Source organism: Nicotiana sylvestris, chromosome 8, assembly GCF_000393655.2.
Source record: "Nicotiana sylvestris chromosome 8, ASM39365v2, whole genome shotgun sequence".
NCBI classification, from domain to species: domain Eukaryota; kingdom Viridiplantae; phylum Streptophyta; class Magnoliopsida; order Solanales; family Solanaceae; genus Nicotiana; species Nicotiana sylvestris.
This window is the reverse complement of record NC_091064.1, coordinates 147424262-147446316: the sequence shown is the minus strand read 5'-3', so window position 1 is coordinate 147446316 and position 22055 is coordinate 147424262. Positions and strand designations below refer to the sequence as shown.

The following is a 22055-nucleotide window of genomic DNA, read 5'->3' as shown; positions in this document are numbered from 1 at the left end:
AATGGGAAATATACATGTTTTAGCTATCGAAAGGGTAGAAAGCATAATATTAGGTTTACATTCTTACTTGCATAATAGAATCCATGGTTAAGACTCATCTCATGCATTAGAGATCATGTTCCTTAGGATTTACAATTACTGTGTTCAGCATGTTCACTTCACTAGCATATCACTTAGAGATTCCTGCGCTAAATGTGTTAATGACCAGTATTTCTGCAATCATGTTCCTACTGCCCTACACACTTAGAGATCATGTTTTAGTTTAAACAACACTAACAAACGTATCATCTCTGCATATTCTGGGAATCATGTTTAGATATTGGTGCATATAGAAATCCTGCTTAGGATTCTGCATAAATGTCATTCTGTATCCCTGTGCACTAGAAAGCATGTCTATAGGGTCCAAATCGCCTGTTTAAAAGTTGTTTACTGTTTTATTGCATCCCTAATCAGTAATTGATATAATGCCCATAAGACATCACTATCATATGCCTAGGCAAGCCTTAGGTAATAATTCAAATGAAATTGAAACTACCTCTGTTTAAATAGCATCTGCTACAACCAACAGGCGGGCCTGATTCAGACTTCTTATCTGAGTTATGTAATGAATTTGGTTCTGCTTCAATAACTCAAACACCCTGCTTTAGTATTTTAAATTCAGACCTTACCTGTGTCTAAGTCGTGCTATTTATATGTATTATTTGCGGAGGTATACATGAGCCTTCAAATTGTTTACATGTTTTCCTTTTAAATGTAATCCTACGTGTTTTGTATGTCGTCTTAGCCTTTTTACCTTTAAACCCAAGAGTCAGCCCAAAACCTCCCCCTTATAGGAATAGTAGTCCTAAATTCCTCCATGACTTATAGAAATGGGACGGGTAACAACACGCAATAGATGTCGAGACCAATCCTCGCTTTAATACATTAACGGGTGGGAAGGGTAGATATGGATATGATGACCGGTGCGCTAATATCACGTGTATCCCCTCTTCTGAGGAGTGTCATACCGGGTATTGCATTGAGGTGATCCATATTACAAACAAACCTAGGACCCCTTTTATATTCACAAGCATGTTTAGATTGTAACTCTTTTTAATCGTTTTCCAAATGTTTGTGTATTTATACTTAAATCCCCTATTACTTTAGCCTTTATTTTTTTACTTGCTAATTGCACAAATTCACAAAAAACTATCTGGCCGGGAACCACACTAGTGGATCCTGAGGGGTGCCTAACACCTTTCTCTTAGGATAATTTCAAGCCCTTACCCTGTCTCTGGTTATCTAACATAGTTGTAGTTAAATCTTATAGGTTCCCTAACGCACCTTAAAATCATTAGGTGGCAAATCTTCAAATACCCAATCCCAAAAGGAAATAAGTCATTACACCCCATGAACGTCGAAACCCGGAAACACCTCTCCGACGGAAGGGAGAAAAAAGGGGGTGCGACAGTTGTTAAAGCAGTTGACACTAGATATGTGAAGATAAAAGATAAAACGCGAGCTAAAATGAGATTGTGAGCGAACCGGGGGGTTAGCTGTTCGGGCCTCGGACTAGCCTCGAGGTCGATGCCTGGGCTCGGGTTCGAGCTATAGGGGATAATCGGGAAGAGGCTAATAGTTAGAATATAATTAAAGGAGGCTCTTTATGGCCAATAACAAGCAATAAATGAAGAACAAGTATGAAAGCAATAAATGGAAGTGATGATCTCGGGTGAGTAAGTTAGACAGAAAAGAGAGAGAGTTGTTATTTATCTTATGTAGAATAGTTGGAGCAACAATAGCCCTTTACAAAGTGGTAAGGATCCGCTTTATATAGGAGGGGAAATAAAACATAGTACAAGATGCATTAATTATAAAGGTATGGAGATGGGACGGCTAGATGCGACACCCTAATACAGATGCTGGGTAGGCCGACTTTGTCAGACTTAGCCACATGCCCTAGGAACTCCCTATTTTTACTCCAGCCTTGGTCGAAATTCTCTTCAGGTCGGGCCTCAACGAGCTCCAAGGGAGGGAACTCAGTCACAACTTCACGTCCTCGAGGCCTCGAGGTGTTCTTCTGAAGTGACTTAATAGCAAGAAATTGGACCTTGTGATTTTGCCGTATACAAAAGCCCTCAATCGAGGAGCCTCCAACATTGGAGTTGAAGCCCTTGCCTGCACACCTCAAGTATAAGTTCTTAGGACCTTGTTCCACTTTATCTATTATTCTTTCCTCGTGCTTAACTAACGTGCAGGTAGATTCCACCCTTGCAGTGCTCCAGAGGAGGAAGAAGGCAATAAGTTGGACATTAGCTGATATTTAGGGTATAAGCCCTGCCTTTTGCATGCACAAAATCATATTGGAGGAAGATGCCAAACCCTCCATAGAACATCAAAGAAGGTTGAATGAGGCCATGCAAGAGGTAGTAAATAAAGAGATTATCAAGTGGTTGGATGCTGGGGTTGTCTACTCCATTTATGATAGTTCATGAACTTCACCGGTACAATGTGTCCCAAAGAAGGGGCATGATTGTGATTACAAATGACAAAAATAAGTTGATCCCCACAAGAACTGTCACCAGTTTGAGAGTATGCATGGATTATATGAAGCTCAACAAAGTGACTCGGAAAGACCATTTTCCGTTTCCATTTCTTGATCAGATGTTGGATAGGCTAGTCAGACGTGCTTATTATTGCTTCTTAGATGGGTATTCCGGATATAAACAGATTCTTATTGCACCTCAAGACCAAGAAAAGACCACATTCACTTGTTTGTATGGCACATTTTCATTCTCAAGGATGCCGTTTGGTTTATGTCATGCACCGGCTACTTTTCAGCGATATACGATGCAATATTCACGGATATGGTGGAGGACTTCCTCGAGGTTTTCATGGATGATTTCTCTATTGTAGGGGATTATTTTGAAGCGTATTTGGATAATCTTGATAAGGTATTGGCACGTTGTGAAGAGACCAAGTTGGTGCTTAATTGGGAGAACTGCCACTTCATGGTCGAGGAGGGCATTGTCCTCGGCCACAAGATCTCCAAGAATGGTATTAAAGTGGATAAAGCAAAAATTGAAGTGATATAAAACTCCCTCCTTCTACATCCAAAAAAGTAGTGAGTAGTTTTCTAGGTCATGCGGGGTTTTACCGTCAGTTCATCGAAGATTTCTCAAAATAGCGAACCCCTTATGCAAGTTGTTTGAAAAAGATACAAAATTTGTGTTCAATGATGATTGTATGAAGGCATTTGAGCTACTCAAGTATAGGTTGACTACTTACCATCTGAGCTCATGTGTGATGCTAGCGACGTGGCGGTAGGAGCGGTAATAGGGCAAAGAATCAAGAAGATATTCCATCTGGTCTACTATGTTAGTAAGACCATGAATGACGCTCAAGTCAACTATACGGTGATCGAGAAAGAACTCTTAGCCATTGTCTTTGCTATGGAAAAGTTCTGCCCATACCTCTTGGGTACCAAAGTGATTGTTTACACCGATCACGCGACGCTTTGTTATTTGATGAGTAAAAAGGACTCAAAGGCTAGATTGATGTGGTGGGTACTTCTTCTACAAGAATTTGATCTTGAAATCATATACTAAAAAGGGAGTGAGAATCAAGTGGCGGACCACTAGTCCCATATGGAAGAGGTGGGGAGGCCCCATGATGGCCTCGAGATCAATAATTCATTTTCGGATGAACAACTCCTTTCCATGTCTTTGACCAGGATGCCTTGGTTTCCGATGTGTCAAACTATCTTGTGAGCAAAATTGTCCCGAATGAGTTCTCCTCAAACCAAAGGAAGAAGATTAAACGAGACTGCTTGGATTATTATTGGGACGAGCCATATCTTTTCAAAATTTGCACTGATGGTGTTATCCGAAGATGTGTTCTAGAAGAAGAGAAATTAGATATTCTTGAAGCTTGCCATTCCTCTCACTATGGTGGTTACCATGGTGTGGCGAGAACTGCTAGAAAGGTCCTAAGCTGTGGATTCTATTGGCCTAACTTGTACAAAGATGCTAGTGAGCTCGTTAAGCGTTGTGATGATTGCCAAAAGGACGATGGGATTTCCAAGAAGAATGAGATGCCTCTCACCACCATCCTTGATATTGATATTTACGTTGTGTGGGGCATCGACTTTATGGGTCCATTTGTGAGTTCATGTGGGAACACTTATATTCCTGTTGCTATGGATTATGTCTCCAAATTTGTTGAAGTTGTGTCTGTGCCCAACAACGAAGCACAGAGTGTGGTGGCCTTCTTGAAGAAAAATATATTCACAAGGTTCGGCACCCCAAGGTCCATCATTAGTGATGGGGGCTCTCATTGTTTTGTAATAAAGCTTCCGACACATTACTCTCCAAGTATGGTGTCATTCACAAAGTGTCAACCCCTTATCACCCCCAGGCAAGTGGATAAGTTGAAGTCTCCACAAGGAAATCAAGAGTAGTCTATCAAAGATTGTCAATGCAAACCGGACTAATTGGTCAAGGAAACTTGCGATGCTCTATGGGCCTATAGAATAGCTTACAAGAATCCAATTGGTATGTCTCCTTATCGGTTGGTATTAGGGAAAGCATATCACCTCCCAGTGGAATTAGAACATAAGGCCATGTGGGCGTTGATGAAATTAAACCTTGAGTGGGATGTAGCTGCCAATCTTCGGGTGGAGCAATTGAATGAACTTGATGAGTTTCGGTTCCATGCTTACTCCATTTTGTCCTTGTATAAGGACAAGATGAAGTACCTATATGATAAGTATATCCAGAATAGAGAATTCAAAGAAGGTGAACTTGTTCACTTATTCAACTCTCGATTACAGATGTTTTTGGGAAAGCTAAAGTCAAAGTGGAGCGGTCCCTTTGAAGTGGTGCATGTGACTCCTTTTGGTGCTCTAGATTTAAAAAACAAGAATGGTGATATCTTTAGAGTTAATGGGCACCAGGTGAAATAATACCTTGATAAGGTTGATGATGGGTACGTTGTGGCATTGATCCACTTCAAATTAATAATGGTAACATGCGTCCTGCCGTGACGTTAAATCAGGCGCTTCTTGGGAGGCAACCCATGTGTTTTTCTTTCTTTAGATTTTCTTCTTAGATTAGGCATTGTTTTGGACTAACTGGTTGTGAAGTGTATGTAGGAATCAGTTGTGCAGTGCAGGAAATTGACAAGGAATTTGGCTAAGAGGTGAAATTGTGCAAACCTCGCCAGAATTATGTGGACCACACAAGCACTTCGCGACAGCACAATTCTGTGTGTGGTCGCACAACTAGAATGGAGAAAATGCCAACTCTATGAAGTTTGGCCTGACAAAATCTCTTAAGAGTTCATGGTCGTGCCCAAAATTACATATACCGCACAAATTGTGTGGCCGCGGCCATTTTTATGCGGACCGCGCCAATGAATCTGATGCTAAGCTACAAAAAGTAAAGAGTGCAGACCGCATTAAAATTGTGCGGCCACACTCAGGTAAGTCGGTGAGTCACTGGGGTCAGAGTATAAATAGGACTTCTTGAATCTACTCACACTTTACACACTCTAACCTCTTAAGCAAGCCTAAAGCACAGTGCACTTCCTTATTTTCAATCTCATCTTTTACTCATCAAGTGTTGATTTCCAACTACATTTCACTACTAGTGTGTTCATTTCAATGAATTAATTTCATCTTTTTCTTTTCTTTTCTCTTTGTTTTAGTTTTCTTCTTTAGCTAGGGTTGGGTTCATGCAAAATATGTCAAATTGAAGCTTAATTCTTACCTAGAAACATATGGGTAGTATTTGAATACATAATGGGGGCTAGGGTTAGTAGCTTTTATAGTCTTATTGCCATAAATCATGCTAAATTAGTGAAAACCCTTGTGTTAATCGTACCTCAGTGCCGATATGATTTGAATTTTGAGGCAACACACATTTTTGTGCGGTCCGCGATAGGGTATGTGGCCACATACAAAATTGTGTTGTCCGCGATACCCTAGTTTCAAGGCACTTTTAATTGCTCAGATTATGCAACCACACTCAATTTTGTGCAGTCCGCGGTTGATTTTTCACGGCCGCACCCAATTTTGTTTAGTTCGCACAATTGAACTTCAGAGACCTAACAAAGTGTTTATGCAGCCACACTCAAAATTATGCAATCCGCAAAGGGTCGTATGCGACTGCACTCAATTTTGTGCGGTTCGTGGTTAGTTAACTTTAGAGAACCAATAGTTTGAACCTGGGATCTCTGCGATCGCACCTAATTTTGTGCGGTGCGATGGGTATTATGCGGCCACACTCATTTTTGTGTAGTCCGCAATGGGAAGTTCGCAGCCGTACTCACTTTTGTGTGGTCTGTGCTTCCCTGTTCTGAGAAGCCCTGTACTTCTTTTCATTTGTAATCCAATAACACATGTTGAACCCTAATTCTAACTAACTTTCACTACTTGTGTGTTGCAGCCAATGGTGCGTTCACGTGGTCGAGATGATATTTCCAAATAGAGGGCAAAACCCTCCCAAGTCCAGGGTCGAGGCAAACCCAACATTCCACTGTCAGTCCATAAGATCATAAACAAGAAAGACACAACCAATAGACCTCCTGATACCCCTGAGACTAGTGAGTATGTCCTATCCGGGGAGCCTTCTGAGGGTAACTCCATGCAATCACAGCCGGAAGCCCTATCATAATAATTCCAAGGGAGACTCCGATTAGTTGATGAGTCTTCTTCAGCCGCTAGTTCATCTAAAGATTTGGAATAGGGGATCCAAAACTCTGAGCCCACTTCCTCAACTGCTCCTCTTGCTACTATCAATTTAGTTGACGAGGATGAGGTCCCGAATGATGGGAGAGGAGGTGACACAATTGAGGGAGGTCTAGCTAGATCAAGGAAGCTGGAGGTGTGGGCTGACAAGTTTGTCACTGAGAAGGCATACTCTAAGTTCCAGGAATGGTGGTCCCAAAGTTCTCTCACTCTTGAGCGACAATTCATAACCAAAGACGTGAGCCAACACAATCCAAATGTTCTAAAGTAATTCACGGAGAGACAAGGATGGAAATGTGTTACATCTCGTGTTTTCGTATGTTAAAATTTTCGTCTTCAATAATTGACAAGACTTGGGGATGATATTATCTTGAGGTTAACATATTTACACTATTTATAACAAGTGAGAAATAAGTGTCACAAAGGATAAATGGTACACGAATTAAAGAAAACGAGTTTCGTTGGAAGTGGCCAATTTGGGATAAAATACGAGTTGAGCGATAATACCCAATAATTATGGACTAGAACCATACAAGGTACCATATGGCCGTGATAAAATAATGTATAAAGTATATTAAAAAAGGGTAGGATTTCTAGGTAAGTTGAGACAATTCTTAATTATACGGATAATTTGTTAATTACTGGGTAACGGGACATTACCCAATTAACTAATAAGTGGATAGAAATTAATAAATACATATCTAACTTGTGGCAAGAAGCCACAAACCAAGAGATGAATAAGTAGTCATTTATTACTAGGTGGCTACCTAAGCTTAAGTAGGAATTTAATAATTAATTTTAATTAAACAAAACAAGACTTCTACAAAGAGTTGTTATATTTCTATACTGGATAGAGAGAAAGAACCAAAAACATTAATTTTTTGCTTTGATGTTCCAAATTTCGTTCAAAGATTTTCCAAGAATCAGCAACAAATTTCGTTCAAGGACACAACCAATGAAGCAACGAAAAATGCTCATCTATTTAAATCCAGTCTAAAAATCATGTCCAAAAATTATTACAATGGAATTATGACAGGATTTAAGTTCCAAAGAATTCAAGAAATCTTCATTCTGCTAGTTAATGTGTCCTAGCTAGCATTCTATGGAAACCAATGTATTTTCAGAAAGACAATTCCTATATCATAATTTCAAAGTAGCAGAAGCAATTTTCGTTCAAGAAATTCAAAAGAAAAATAGCAGAAGGTTAATCCGATTTTTTGAGTTCTAAGTTCAGTCAACGAAGATTTTCTAACGAAATATTATACAGAGTTTTTCCTACTCCAGGTATGTTAAGGTCAGCCCTTCTTTCTTTTTGCATGATCCAAATTATACTGAAGAAACGAGCAAACGCATAGTTTCCATAAATTACTCTATTCATAGAGATACTATGGGCGTCTATATTCTTGATTCTCCCATGAGAATTATTATTATCATCTGTTCAGGGGTCCCAGAATACTACGCAGTTGAAAAAAGTTTATCCTGAAGAAATATTGAGGTTTTTACGTATTTGTCACACATTCTACCCATTTATGCATGTGCATTAACCCATGACCAGATGGCGTTATATACGCATATATATGTAAATATATGTATATGGGATATGGAAAAAGGTTACGACATTATATACGCACCACCACCTAATCAGTTGGTATATGTTGATGATATTGCCCACAGTGGCCAAGATGATATGATGGGATGCCCTCAGTGGCTTGATGATATAATGTACACTTATACATATGCATGACACGACATTTATATGCACGTGCATGACATTATAAATGTTTTAAAATTTACAAAGTTATTCAGATTTAAAGACGTGTTTCTATATTCCATGTTTTATCTATGTCTTTTGCATACTAATTTCATGCTTTACATACTCAATACATTTTTCGTACTGACGCACTATTTCACGGGGCTTGCATTTCATGCCCGCAGGTGCAGGTAGGCAAGCTAACGATCCCCCTTCTTATGATCCCTAATCAGCGAGAGTTGGCGTGCTCCAATTGATCCGGAGCTGCTTTTGATTTTGGTAAGATATATATATATATATATATATATGGGTATGACGTGGCTTAGTCCCATCTTTGTACAGTTATGTTTTTGTTAGAGGTCTGTAGACAATATGTCTACTTGGGTACCGACTTCCAGTTTTGAGATGTATAGTTGTCTATAGCAACCTTATCGGCTCGGCCAACGTATGTTGCACGTATATGTATGTATGCCTTTTGGGGCAGATTTCCTTCATGTACATTGTTCTTGTAATTCAGCAGATGTTATTCAGGTTTATATCTTAGACGCATGCTTAGAAGTGTTTGACAGGTAAGACTCGGGCACCCATCGCTGCCCACTGGTTTGGGTCGTGACAAAAGTGGTATCAGAGTAGTTCTGTCCTAGGGTTATCTACAGACCGTGTCTAGTAGAGTCTTATTTATGGGTGTGTTGTGCACCACACTTATAAACAGCAGGCTACTAGACATATAGGATGTTATCCTCTCTTCTTATCCTAGATCATGCAATATAAGATTTTCACGTTCCTAACGATATGTGATATTTTTAGTGATGCCTCCAAAGACTACAGCTGCCCAGAAGGGAAAATCCGTGGCTTGTGAGACTACTAGTCAAGCGCCACGAGTTACCAGGGCTTGGGGAGAGTCTCATGGTGAGGTTCCATCTCAGACTTCACATACCCTGCCCTTTCTAGAAGAGCTTCGAGGGGCACCAACTCAGCGCCCGCCCCTGTACATTCAACACCTCAGTCGGATGCACTGGGTCAAGAGATAAGAGATGTTATTCAGATATTAACTCGATTAGTAGCCGCGCAGGCTCGGCGTCAGGAAATAGGTATTGGTCATGCAGATAGGTCCGTTAGTGCGAGGGTTCATGACTTAATTAATTTAGAACCTCCGGTATGGAGCAGATCAAAACAAGGACCCTCAGGTATTTATTGATAGGATGCAGAGGACGTTAAGGGTAATTAAAGCCACTACGACTGAGTCAGTTGAGCTAGTCTCTTATAGACTCCGAGATGTTGCAGTTAATTGGTACGAGTCTTGGGAATTGTCCAAAGGTGAGGATGCCCCTCCAGCGGTATGGAAGGAGTTTACAGAAGCTTTTCGTCGTCATTATCTACCACCAGAGCCTAGACGGGTCAGAATTGATAGGTTCTTGACCCTTCGGCAGGGTAACATGAGTATTCGGGAGTACAATCTTCAGTTTGATTTGTTGGCTAAGTATGCTCCCACTATTGTATCTAAGATGGAGGATCAGGTTCACTAGTTCGTGATGGGATTAGAGCCTCACTTGCTTAGCGATTGTATATCGGTCTCTCTTCAGCCAGACATGGATATTTCTCATATTCAGGCATATGCTCAGGGTGTAGAGAAGCGTAAACAAAAACAAAGAGCCGATCGTGAGTATGATAGGGCCTAGAATAAGAGAGCGAAGTCTTGCGGTCCTTCTGGTGAGTTTCGAGGTGGTCAGAGGTAACAGTACTCGAGGTATCCAGCCCAGCCATCGGCTAGCGTGCCCCCTCAGTTTAGCGATAAAAGATTTGATCATTCCTCATATTCAGGGTCTGGTCAGAATTTCAGGGCCTCAAGTTCGTAGTATAGGGGTAAGTCAAATCAGATGAGGCCACCCTTGCCACGATGTGCTCAATATGGTAAGCAACATACCGAGCAGTGCCGTATAGGATTAGGTAAGAGGTGATGCAATAAGAGGTGATGCAAGCATAGCTCAACCTGCGAGATTTGTAGCTGGTTCGTCATCATTAGTAAGCCCTCCTAGGCAAGGTCTACAAGCACCAATGAGTCGTGGTAGAGGAAGAGGCGGAACATCTAGTTCGAGCTATCCTTAGAACCGCATTTATGCGTTGGCAGGATGACAGGACCAGGAGTCATTGCCTGATGTTGTTATAGGTATATTATCAGTCTCCTCATATGATGTATATGCACTGATTGACCCAGGTTCCACCTTATCATACATTACTCTGTTAGTTGCTAGTAAGTTTGGAATAAAACCTGAATTGGTTAAACCTTTTGAGGTGTCTACACCTGTTGGGGACTCAATGATAGCTAAGCGAGTATATAGGGGTTGTATGGTAGTAGTTCATAGTCAATCTATCGTAGCGGATCTAATCGAGTTGGATATGGTAGAATTTGATGTTATAATGAGTATGGATTGGTTGGCTTCTTGTCATGCCAACATTGATTGTAGATCAAAGATAGTCCGATTTCAATTTCCAGGGGAGCCTATTTTGGAGTGGAAAGGTAATACGGCAACCCCGAATGGTAGATTTATTTCCTATCTCAAGGCAATGAAGATGATCAAAAAGGTCTATATTTATCACTTAGTTTTGGTTCAGCATATTGAAGTAAAGTTACCAACCATTCAGTCCATTCAAGTGGTTAATGAGTTTCTCGATGTTTTTCCCCATGAACTTTCGGGTCTTCCACCAGAGCCAAATATTGAGTTTGCTTAAAGAGTTAAAGGAATAGCTAAGGCAATTGCTTGAAAAAGGCTTTATCACACCTAGTACATCACTGTGGGGAGCACCTGTGTTATTTGTGAGGAAGAAAGATGGTTCCTTACGGATGTGTATTGGTTATAAACATTTGAATAAGGTGACGATCAAGAATAAGTACCCGCTCCCGAGGATTGACTGTTTATTTGATCAGTTGCAAGGTTCTAAGTGTTTTTCAAAGATAGACTTGAGGTTCGGGTACCATCAGGTAAGGGTTAAGGATGAAGATATTCCAAAGACAACATTCAAGACAAGATACAGGCACTTAGAGTTTCATGTTATGTCATTCGATCTGACCAATTCCCCGGCAGTGTTCATGGATTTGATGAACTGTGTATTCAGGCCCTTTTTAGATATGTTTGCAATTGTATTTATCAATGATATATTGGTGTATTCTCATTCAGAGGCTGAGCATGCTTATCATCTACGTACAATGCTTAGAGTTCTACAAGAATGGAAGTTGTATGCAAAATTTTCTAAATGTGAATTCTGGTTGAACTCTGTAGCTTTCCTTAGGCATGTCATTTCGGGTGAAGGCATTCGGGTGGATACACAAAAGATTGAGGTAGTAAAGACTTGGCCTAGACCCACAACACCGATGGAGGTTCGTAGCTTTCTTGGTTTGGTAGGTTATTACAGGAGATTTGTAGAGGGATTTTCTTCCCTTTCAGCACCTTTGACAAAGTTGACTCAGAAGGGAGCAAAGTTTCAATGGACTGATGCTTGCGAACGGAGTTTCCAAGCATTAAAGGATAGATTAACGTCAGCACCGGTTCTAACTCTTCCAGAAGGGACCGATGGTTACGTTATCTATTGTGACGCTTCAGGCGTTGGGTTGGGTTGTGTGCTGATGCAGCATGGTAAGGTTGTGGCTTATGCTTCTAGACAACTAAGAAAGCACGAGAAGAACTACCTGACCCACAATTTAGAGTTAGCCATGGTGATTCATTCACTAAAGATGTGGAGACACTACTTGTATGGCATTTATGTTGATATCTATATTGATTATAAGAGCCTCCAGTACATCTTAAAGCAAAAGGAATTGAATCTACGTCAAAAGAGATGGTTGGAGCTATTTAAAGACTATGACGTTGATATTTTATACCATCTGGGGAAGGCGAACGTAGTAGCCAAGCCCTCAGCTGTAGATCTATGGGTAACCTGTCGTATTTACAGCCTGAAAAGAGGGGAATAACTCATGAGGTTTATTAGCAAGCTAGTCTTAGAGTTCAGTTACTAGACTTAGGTGACTTTTGAATTACTATTCAGGATACAACAACGTCCTCTTTAGTAACTGAAGTAAAGGAACGCCAGTATGAAGATCTATGTTAGTTCATTATAGGGATACCACCCTTCAGAAGGAGAAGACACTGTTTGAAATTGCAGAAGATGGGGTCCCCAAATATCGAGGGCGATTATGTGTGCCTAATATTGCAGGGCTGCGTTGGCAGGTTATGGGAGGAACTCACTGTTCTCGTTATTCTATCCATACAGGAGCAGCAAAGATGTATCATGATGTCAGGGAAGTACACTGGTAGGACGGAATGAAAAAGGATATAGCAGAGTTTGTTGCTCAGTGTCCTAACTGTCAGCAGGTTAATATTGAGCATCAAAAACTCAGTGGGTTATTACAGACTATGGGAATCCCAACTTGGAAATGGGAAGTAATCAATATGGATTTTATCGTGGGCTTACCTCGTACCCAGCATAAGTTCGATCCGATATGGGTGATTATTGATAGGTTTACAAAGTCGGCCTATTTTCTGCCCGTTGGGACTATATATTTATTAGAGGATTATGCAAGGCTTTATATTAAGGAAATAGTATGACTGTATGGTGCCCACAGACGAAGTACAAATTACAGAGGACTTGTCATACGAGGAAATTTCGTTTCCATCCTAGACCAAAAAATCCGCAAGCTACGGAATAAGAAGGTAGGCACTGTGAAAGTACTTTGGAGGAACAACAATGTGGAGGAAATGACTTGGGAGCCCGAGGAAGACATGAAGTCTAGATATCCCTACTTATTTCCTCCTAGGTCCGACTGAGACATCATAAACATAAGGTACATGTATAAATTCTTGTGTTGGTTATTATCGTTGGTCGTGTGAGGCCATTGTCATTATTTATAATGGTGGTCAAGTGTGGCGTTGGATTATTAAGCTTATACGGGGGGAGTTGGTAGTAGTGGTATTACAAAGGCGATCCTACCAAAGTTATACAGATCACAGGGAGTTGAACATTCGAGGATGAATGTTTCAAAGGGGGGAAGGATGTTACATCTCGCGTTTTCGTACGTTAAAAGTTTCGTCTTCAATTAATTGACAAGACTTGAGGATGAGATTATCTTGAGGTTGACGTATTTACGCTATTTAAACAATCGAGAAATAAGTGTTATGAAGGATAAAGGGTACACGAATTAAAGAAAACAAATTTTATTGGAAGTGGCCAATTTGGGATAAACTACGGGTCGAGCGATAATACCCGATAATTATGGACTAGTACCATATGGCTGTGATAAAATGATGTATAAAATATATTAAAAATGAGTAGTATTTCTAGGTAAAATGAGATAATTCTTAATTATACAGATAATTGGTTAATTACCGAGTAACGGGACATTACCCAATTAACTAATAAGTACATAGAAATTAATAAATTACATATCTAACATGTGGCAAGAAGACACAAACCTAAAGATGACTAAGTAGTCATTTATGCCTAGGTGGCTACCTAAGCTTAAGTAGGAATTTGATATTAATTTTTAATTAAACAAAATAAGACTTCTACCAAGACTTGTTACATTTCTATACTGGATAGAGAGAAAGAACAAAAAACATTAATTTCTTGGTTTGATGTTCCAAATTTCGTTCAAAGTTTTCCAAGAATCAACAACAAAATTTTGTTCAAGGCCACAACCAATAAAGCAACGAAAAATGCTCATCTATTTACATCCAGTGTAAAAATCATGTCCAAGAATTAATACAGTGGAATGATGACAAGAATTAAGTTCTAAAGAATTTGAGAAAGCTTCATTCTGCTAGTTAATGTGTCATAACTAGCATTCTATGGAAACCAATGTATTTCTAGAAAGACAATTCCTGTAACCGAATTTCAAAGAAGCAGAAGAAATTTTCGTTCAAGAAATTCAAAAAAAATCAGAAGCTTAATCCGATTTTTTTTGAGTTTTAAGTTCAGTCAACGAAGATTTTCCAACGAAATATTATACGGACTTTTCCCTATTCCAGGTATGTTAAGGCCATACTTTCTTTCCTTTGGCATGTTCCAAATTATACTGAAGAAACAGGCAAAGGCACAGTTTCTATAAATTACTCTATTCATAGAGATACTAGGGGTGTCTATATTCTTGATTCCCCATGAGAATTATTATTATCTTCTGTTCATGGGTCTCAAAATAATACGTAGTTGAAAAAAGGTTTTATCCGGAAGGAATATTGAGATTTTTACGTATTTTTCATGCATTTCACCCATTTATGAATGTGCATTGACCCATGACCAGATGACGTTATATACGCGTATATTTTTAAATATATGTATATGGGACATGAGAAAAGGTTGCGGCGTTATATACACACCACCACTTGATCAGCTGGTATATGTTGATGATGTTGCCCATAGTGGCCGAGACGGTATCATGGGATGCCCTTAGTGGCTTGATGATATAATGTACACTCATACCTATATATGGGTATGACATGGCTCAGTCTCGTCTTTGTATTGTTATACTTTTGTTAGAGGTCTGTAGACAGTATGTCTAGTTGGGTAGTATGTGGCCTTACCAGCTTCCAGTTTTGAGATGTATAGTTGTCTATAGTAGCCTTGTCGGCTCGCCCTACATATGTTGCACGTATATTTATGTATGCCTTTTAGGGTAGATTTCCTTCATGTACATTATTCTCGTGATTCAGCAGATGTAATTCAGGTTTATATCTTAGACACATGCTTAGGAGTGTTTGACAGGTAAGACTCGGGCACCCGTCGCGGCACATCAGTTTGGGTCGTGACAAAATGGTTTACCAACCGAATGTAAGATGCGAATGAATACCTCGTCAAGGAATTTTATGCCAATATTGCCCATATCAAAAAGCGTACAAAAGTGACGAAGGTCCGGAACTGGTTTGATGGCCAGGTATTGAACAACTATGTGGGTTTCATTTAGGGGTGGTCCATTTTGATTTATGACATTTGGTATGTAATAACCATTATATTATTTTTCTTTACCTTTATTTATCTTTAATTTCACTTTTGGTATGTATATATTTTTTTTACCATTTGATGTATATATTAATTTCCATTTATGTATATATTCGCTTTACTTCAATTTTGTATATATTCAGTTTAATTTTCGTAGTTTACTTCATAAATTCTTTCGTTATTTTCCCTTAATAGCATAGCTTCTTATTTAGTTTAGTAGATTCTTTTTTATTTTTTAGCTTTTTTTAAGTTTTGTGTTGATAATATGCCTTTGGTTTTCTTAATGTCATAATTCTGTCCAAAGGTAGATGTTGTGTGAACCGGGTGGCTCTTCCCAACGATGGATGGCGTGAAAACCTTCTTAAGGGACTGAATCCTTTTTCTTTATGTTTTGGTATTCATAGTAGTAATGACTAAAAGTGTCTCAAGCAGGCTTCACTTGGTACTAACACATTTACCTTCGACCTTATGGTTAGAAACAAGTTAATTGACAAAAAATATCTCTAGTTGTGACCTTTAGACTCTTGTGTTGACTAAAACAATCATCGAGTGGTTTCTTTGAGTCATTTGTGATGTTCAATCTTAGCTAGGGTTGTTGTGGGCCTTCGACTCTATTCTCTCTAACAATCCAGCAGCTTGAGAGGTGAGGTATTGAATTACTAGTCCTAGTTCCTTGCCAATAAGTCTAGAACTTGCCCTGAATGTTTGTCTAGGCGAAATTCTAAGTGTTGCTCGACTTGAGAAATGATTGTAGGCTCTCCTTGATCCAGTTTGAAACCTGAACGCTTCGATAACCTACCAATGTGATATCCCTAGTCAACCCCTTGGAGCTGAAGCCCTTTTTCTTTCAACAACCATGTTACAAGCCTTTATCCGTTCTGTAATGACCCTCTCTTGGAACCCAATCATTTCTTGGCATTCTGGATAGACAATTGGCAAAATCATAAGTTTGGGGGAGAGACGAGGAATGTGAAAGTGATAAAAGGTACAAATAACAAAAAGAAATGAAGAAAAGGATAGGCAAGGAAAATAAAGAAAGGCCAAAAAGAAATATGTCAAAAAGAAAGTGAATAAGATAGAAAATTGAAGGGATTCAAAGAAAGCAATGATGAAAGGCATGGAATTATTAGAAAGAGTGACAATGTGTTTCTCTAGTTCCACAAAGGAAGAAGAAAATGACTCAGAAAGTATGAGCCGAAATGAGAAAATGGAGTGCTTAAGGAAAGATGAAACCATCATATGCCGATAAGTCCTACCTTGATCCAAAAGCCTTCATTACATTCCCACAAAAGCCTATATGATTTTAAGTTGAGTGATCTTACATTAGTGGTAATTTACATAAGTGGCAAGCTTATGGTACTTAGAGCTGGACTTGTGTCATTCTCTTGAGAGAGATGCGCGTACTTCTTCACAGTCCTTGTTTTGAGTGTTACATTCCAAAGTGAGATTTGCTTATGGAGAGTAGAGGAAGAGGAGTTTGGGGTTCCACAATGACCTATGTAATAGAGCTATTTACCGTGAAAATAGTAATAACAATTAAATTTGTTTATGGGACTCTAAAAATACGTGATCTATTTTTATGCTACTTTGTTAAGCAGTGGTTGCTATGTATGTGAGACTTAGAATCGAAATGAGAGTTAAGGATAGGGTAATAATCAAACAGTTAGGCCAATTATAGGGGCCTCGAGGTCGATTCCGAGTCCCGATTGTGAGCTATTGAAGGTAGTCGAAGGGTGGTTAACAGTTATACTAAAATTAATGGAGGATCTTATGGCGAATGATGAGCAATAAATGATAAACAAATAAGAAGATAATAAATGAAAACAATAATATCAAGAGAGTATGTTAGAGAGCAAATAGAATATTCTCGTATATTTCGCGTGGAGAGACTGAAGCAACAAAGGGTTACAAAGTGATAAGGATCCCCTTTATATATGAGGGGAATCCTAATATAGTACAAAATATATTAATTACAAAGATAAAGGGATGGGACAGCTATATGACACCCTGATTCAGGGCTAGGATACCACTAGGCTCCGTCAGTCATAGCCGCGTACCTTGGGAACTCCCCATCTCTATCACAGTTGTGTTCAACATCGTCTTTAGGTTGAGCACCGGCGAACCTCGAGGGAGGAAACTCGATCATAGCCTCGCAGCCTCGAGCCTTCAAGATAATCAGTCGAGGTGTCTCGATGATGAGGAATTGGACCCTGCGATTTCACCGTATACAAGAGCGAACTTCTTTGGTGACTTAAGTCAACTCTTGATGCTCTAGCGTCACAATAGAGCTATGGTACTCAAAAGGTCAAAACATGGTGTTGTTGTTAATTCATTTGTGTTGAGGGTAATTGTTAGTCCCAATTGATGCATGATTGATTCCCCTTAGACCAGCTAAAGTATCCTTTTGTTTTGGTGGAGGTGTAAATTACCTTATTTGCTTGAGGACAAGCAAAATCTTAAGTTTGGGGGAGTTGATAAGTAGAGATTTTAACCTATTATTTGCTCTTTTACTTGTGTTTTAGGCCAAAAATGCTTGAAAGTATTCCCGGAAACTAATGAAATATGCTTGCTTGCAGGAATTGTTCAAAATGAGCCAAAGGAACCTTAATCAACTCACAAAGGAGTCAAAAGTTGAACAAAAACCAAGGCTGGGAAAAGATTTCTGAAGCACGGACCGCACAAATATTGTGCGGCCGCGAAAGCCATGATGCGTCTACGAGCATAATTACGCGGTCCGTATAAGGGAGATTCAGAGAATGTGATTTTTTGGCTAAATGATGAGCACGAACCGCACTAGAAATGTGCGCCCACAAAAGTCCTTGTGCGTCCGCGATTGAAATTACGCGGACCGCGATACCTAAGGTTCAGAGAGCTTACAATTTGAGTAAAAGAGAGAAGTGAGGTCCGCGTCAGAATTATGCGGCCACGGAAGTCCCTTTTGTATATGTAATCGAAATTATGCGGTCCGCTAAAGTTCAGCTCAACCAAGATCCAAAATTGAAGAACGCAGACCGCACTCAGAATTGTGCGGCCGCAAAAGCAAGAGTGCGGCCGCACTCAGAATTATGCGGCTCCGTAGGGGTATTTTTATCAGATATTTTCAGCTTAGTATAAATAGAACTTCTTATGATTTTTAGGTCATGTTATGTATTGGAGGAGCACCTGAGACGGTTGAGTTTTCTATTTTGGGAAATTTTGTATTAGATTCATCTTTTAACATTAGATTTTCATCCTTTAATCTAGTATTATGAATTTTATCTTCATTTTTATCTTTAATTTTTGTTATTTCTATGAGTAGCTAAACCCAAAGCTAGGGTTGTGACCCAACCCTAGTGTGGGTATTTGATTTTAGTGCTTAAATGTGAATGAGTTAGTGATATTTAGCCTAGTTCTTGCTAGAACTATAGAATTAATGGTTGCAAACATTGATTCATGCCTTTATGACTTAGTCTCTACTTTAGAAAGAGGAACTAAGTCTAGGAAAACTAGGCTAACAAGAAATTGGGGTGAACTCAAGAAATTGATCTCCCCAATTAAAGGGTTAAAACCTAGAGATAGTAATACCCGACTTGAGCTAATATCACTTGAATTGCATGAATATCCACTTGGACTTAAGAAAGCCAAATTGGGTAAAATCACTCAAACTACCGAGAGGTGAGTACCCGGGTGTGATAGCTATATTATGACCCCAACTAATCAAGCTTTCCCTAGATTCTTGCTACCCGTTAGATATCCACCTAGGTGAAAGTCACGACCCTATTCTCTTTAACAATTTGAAAATCAACAACAAAAATATTGTCCTTAGTTTTAACTGTTGCAATCTTTAGAGTAAAGTTAGAAGTAGAAATCAAACCCAAAACATGTGGAAGTGTAAATAGACTTAAAGCCCGCATCTAGCTTAGATATAAACCTAATTCCAATTATTAACTTCCTGTGGATTCGATCCCGATCTAGTTGGGTTTAAACTGCATCGACCACCCTCGCTACTCAATAGTAGTGTAGGCTTTGACCCGATCAATTACCCTCATGATTTTTATCACAAATGAATAACATTTGACACTTTAGGCCTAAAAATAACTATACTGCTAAAGAACAAAAAATAAGAAAAATTCAAAAATCTAAAAATGCATTGAACATACCAGTGATGAAGGATGAAAGTAGAAATCTACATTGATGAAATGAATGAGTATGAACTAATTTTTCGTGCACTGTGCTTGCTTAGGTTTGAAGAACTCAGAGTGTGTAAAGTTGTGAATAGTGCACTGAGGTTCCTTTTATAGGTTGACCAGGTCGGTCAAAAGTTAAGAGGAGTGTGACCGCACAATTTTGAGTGCGGTCCGGATACTTTACCTGGACCTTAATGCTCTGCGGTCCGTAAAAAAGTGAGTGCATCTGCATAAATTTGTGCGGACCGCACAATTTCAAGTGAAGTCGTAGAACGACTATGTTTTTCTGTCAGACCAAACTTCAGAGAGTTGCATTTTTGGGTTTCCAGTTGTGCGGCCGCACACATAATTGTGCTGCCGCAGATTCTTCTCTGCTATGGCATACAAGATCGTGCGGTCTGCACTTTTTCAACACTTAGCCATTTTTCTGGGCAGAGTCCCTACAAAGCACACTTATTCCTACATACATTTCAAAACTAGTTAGCACAAAACAAAACTTGTATAAAGAAGAAGAAAAAGATAAAGAAAAAGACACATGGGTTACCTCCCAAGAAGAGCTTGATTTAACGCCGTGGCATAACCTAAATTACCAATCACTTGAAATCAACTTTTCCAAGATAGTGCGTCACCCGGTGCCCATTGACTCTAAACACTTCATCATTCTTATTTTTCATGTCCAATGCTCTGAATGGTGTCACACCAACAACTTCAAACGGGCCACTCCATTTTGACTTCAACTTGCCTGCAAACATCCGCAACCGAGATTTGAATAATAACACAAGATCACCTTCTTTGAACTCCTTGTTTCGAATGTACTTGTCATGGAGGTACTTCATCTTCTCCTTGTATAGAGAAGAGCTTTTGTAGGTATGGTACCGGGATTCATTTAGCTCATTCAATTGTGCCACCCTTAAGTTGGCTGCGACATCCCATTCAAGATTAAGCTTCTTCAAGCCCACATAGCCTTATGCTCAAGTTCCACCGGAGGTGACAAGCTTTCCCGATCACCAACCGGTATGGAGACATCCTAAACGGTGTTTTGTAAGCCATCCTATAAGACTAAAGAGCATCATAAAGCTTTCTTGACCAATCTATCTGGTTGGAATTCACTATCTTTGACAAAATACGCTTGATCTCCCTATTGGAAACTTCAACTTGACCACATGCTTGAGGGTGATAGGGGGTCGAGACTTTGTGAGTGACACCATATTTGGTGAGTAAGGTATCAAAGATCTTGTTGCAAAAATGCAAACCACCATCACTTATGAGGACCCTTGGAGTACCAAATCTTGTAAAGATGTTCTTCTTCAAAAATGCCACCACACTCCTCGCTTCATTGTTGGGTAAAGCAACAACCTCAACCCATTTAGACACATAATCAACTGCGACTAGAATGTAGGTATTTCCACAAGATCTCACAAATGGTCCCATAAAATCAATGCCCTACACATCAAAGATGTCAATTTCTAAGATGGTGGTGAGGGGCATCTCATTCTTCTTAGAAATCCCACCGGCCTTTTGACATTCATCACAACACTTAACTAGATCACTAGCGTCCTTGTAGAGAGCAGGCCAATAAAATCTAGAACTCAACACTTTAGTTGTTGTTCTAGCTCCACCATGGTGACCACCATATAATGAAGAGTGGCAAGCCTCAAGAATATCCACTTGTTCCTCCACCAGCACACATCTTCAAATCACACCATTGGTACAAATTTGGAAGAGATACGGTTTATCCCAATAATAGTCAAGGCAATTCCGTTTGAGCTTCTTCCTTTGTTTTGAAGAGAACTCATTCGGTACAATGCCACTCACAAGATAACTTCCTATGTCGGAGAACCATGGCTTCCATGTCATTAAAATGGCCAGCAGCTGCTTGTCGAGGATGGAATCATTGATCTTAAGGTCATCATGTGGCCTCCCCCTCCTCCTCTAATCGAGACAAGTGGTCCGCCACTTGATTTTCATTACCTTTGTGGTTTTGGATATCTAGATAAAAATATTACAATAAAATCACCCACCACATTAACCTCGCCTTTGAATCCTTCTTGCTCATTAAGTATCAAAACACTATATGATCGGTATGGACAATCACCTTTGTATCCATCGAGTACGGGCGAAACTTCTCCATAGCAAAGAAAATAGAAAGTAGTTATTTTTCGATCACTATGTAATTGACTTGGGCATCATTCATGGTCTTACTAGCATAGTAGACCGGATGGAGGATTTGTTGATTTATTGCCCCAAAACTGCTCCAACCTCCACATCGCTTGCATCATACATGAGCTCAAAGGGCAAGCTTCAATCCGGTGCGGTGATAATAGGAGTAGTTGTCAATTTGAACTTGATAAATACAAATGCCTTCATTCAATCCTCATTTAAATGGAATTTGGCATCCTTGCCAAAAGTTTACACAAGGAGTTCA

At 39.5% G+C, this 22055-nt stretch overlaps 1 protein-coding gene across 1 annotated transcript; it reads left to right on the top strand.

Annotated features, from left to right (window-relative positions):
• Positions 1 to 9286: 9286 nt before the first annotated feature.
• On the top strand, positions 9287 to 11207 carry LOC138875811 (uncharacterized). Its single transcript, XM_070154681.1, has 4 exons — positions 9287 to 9386; positions 9645 to 9994; positions 10061 to 10136; positions 10693 to 11207. Exons 1-4 carry the CDS (start codon positions 9287 to 9289, stop codon positions 11205 to 11207), a joined length of 1041 nt encoding a protein of 346 aa, XP_070010782.1.
• Positions 11208 to 22055: the final 10848 nt, after the last annotated feature.

What these genes read in the sequence shown, in the direction of transcription:
- LOC138875811 (XM_070154681.1), top strand. Translation starts at nt 9,287, where the DNA reads ATGCCTCCAAAGACTACAGCTGCCCAGAAGGGAAAATCCGTGGCTTGT. An exon ending in TATCTAAGATGGAGGATCAG is followed by an intron (nt 9,995 to 10,060) that starts GTTCACTAGTTC and finishes GTCTCTCTTCAG; the next exon opens with CCAGACATGGATATTTCTCA. An exon ending in ACAAAAACAAAGAGCCGATC is followed by an intron (nt 10,137 to 10,692) that starts GTGAGTATGATA and finishes TGATTGACCCAG; the next exon opens with GTTCCACCTTATCATACATT.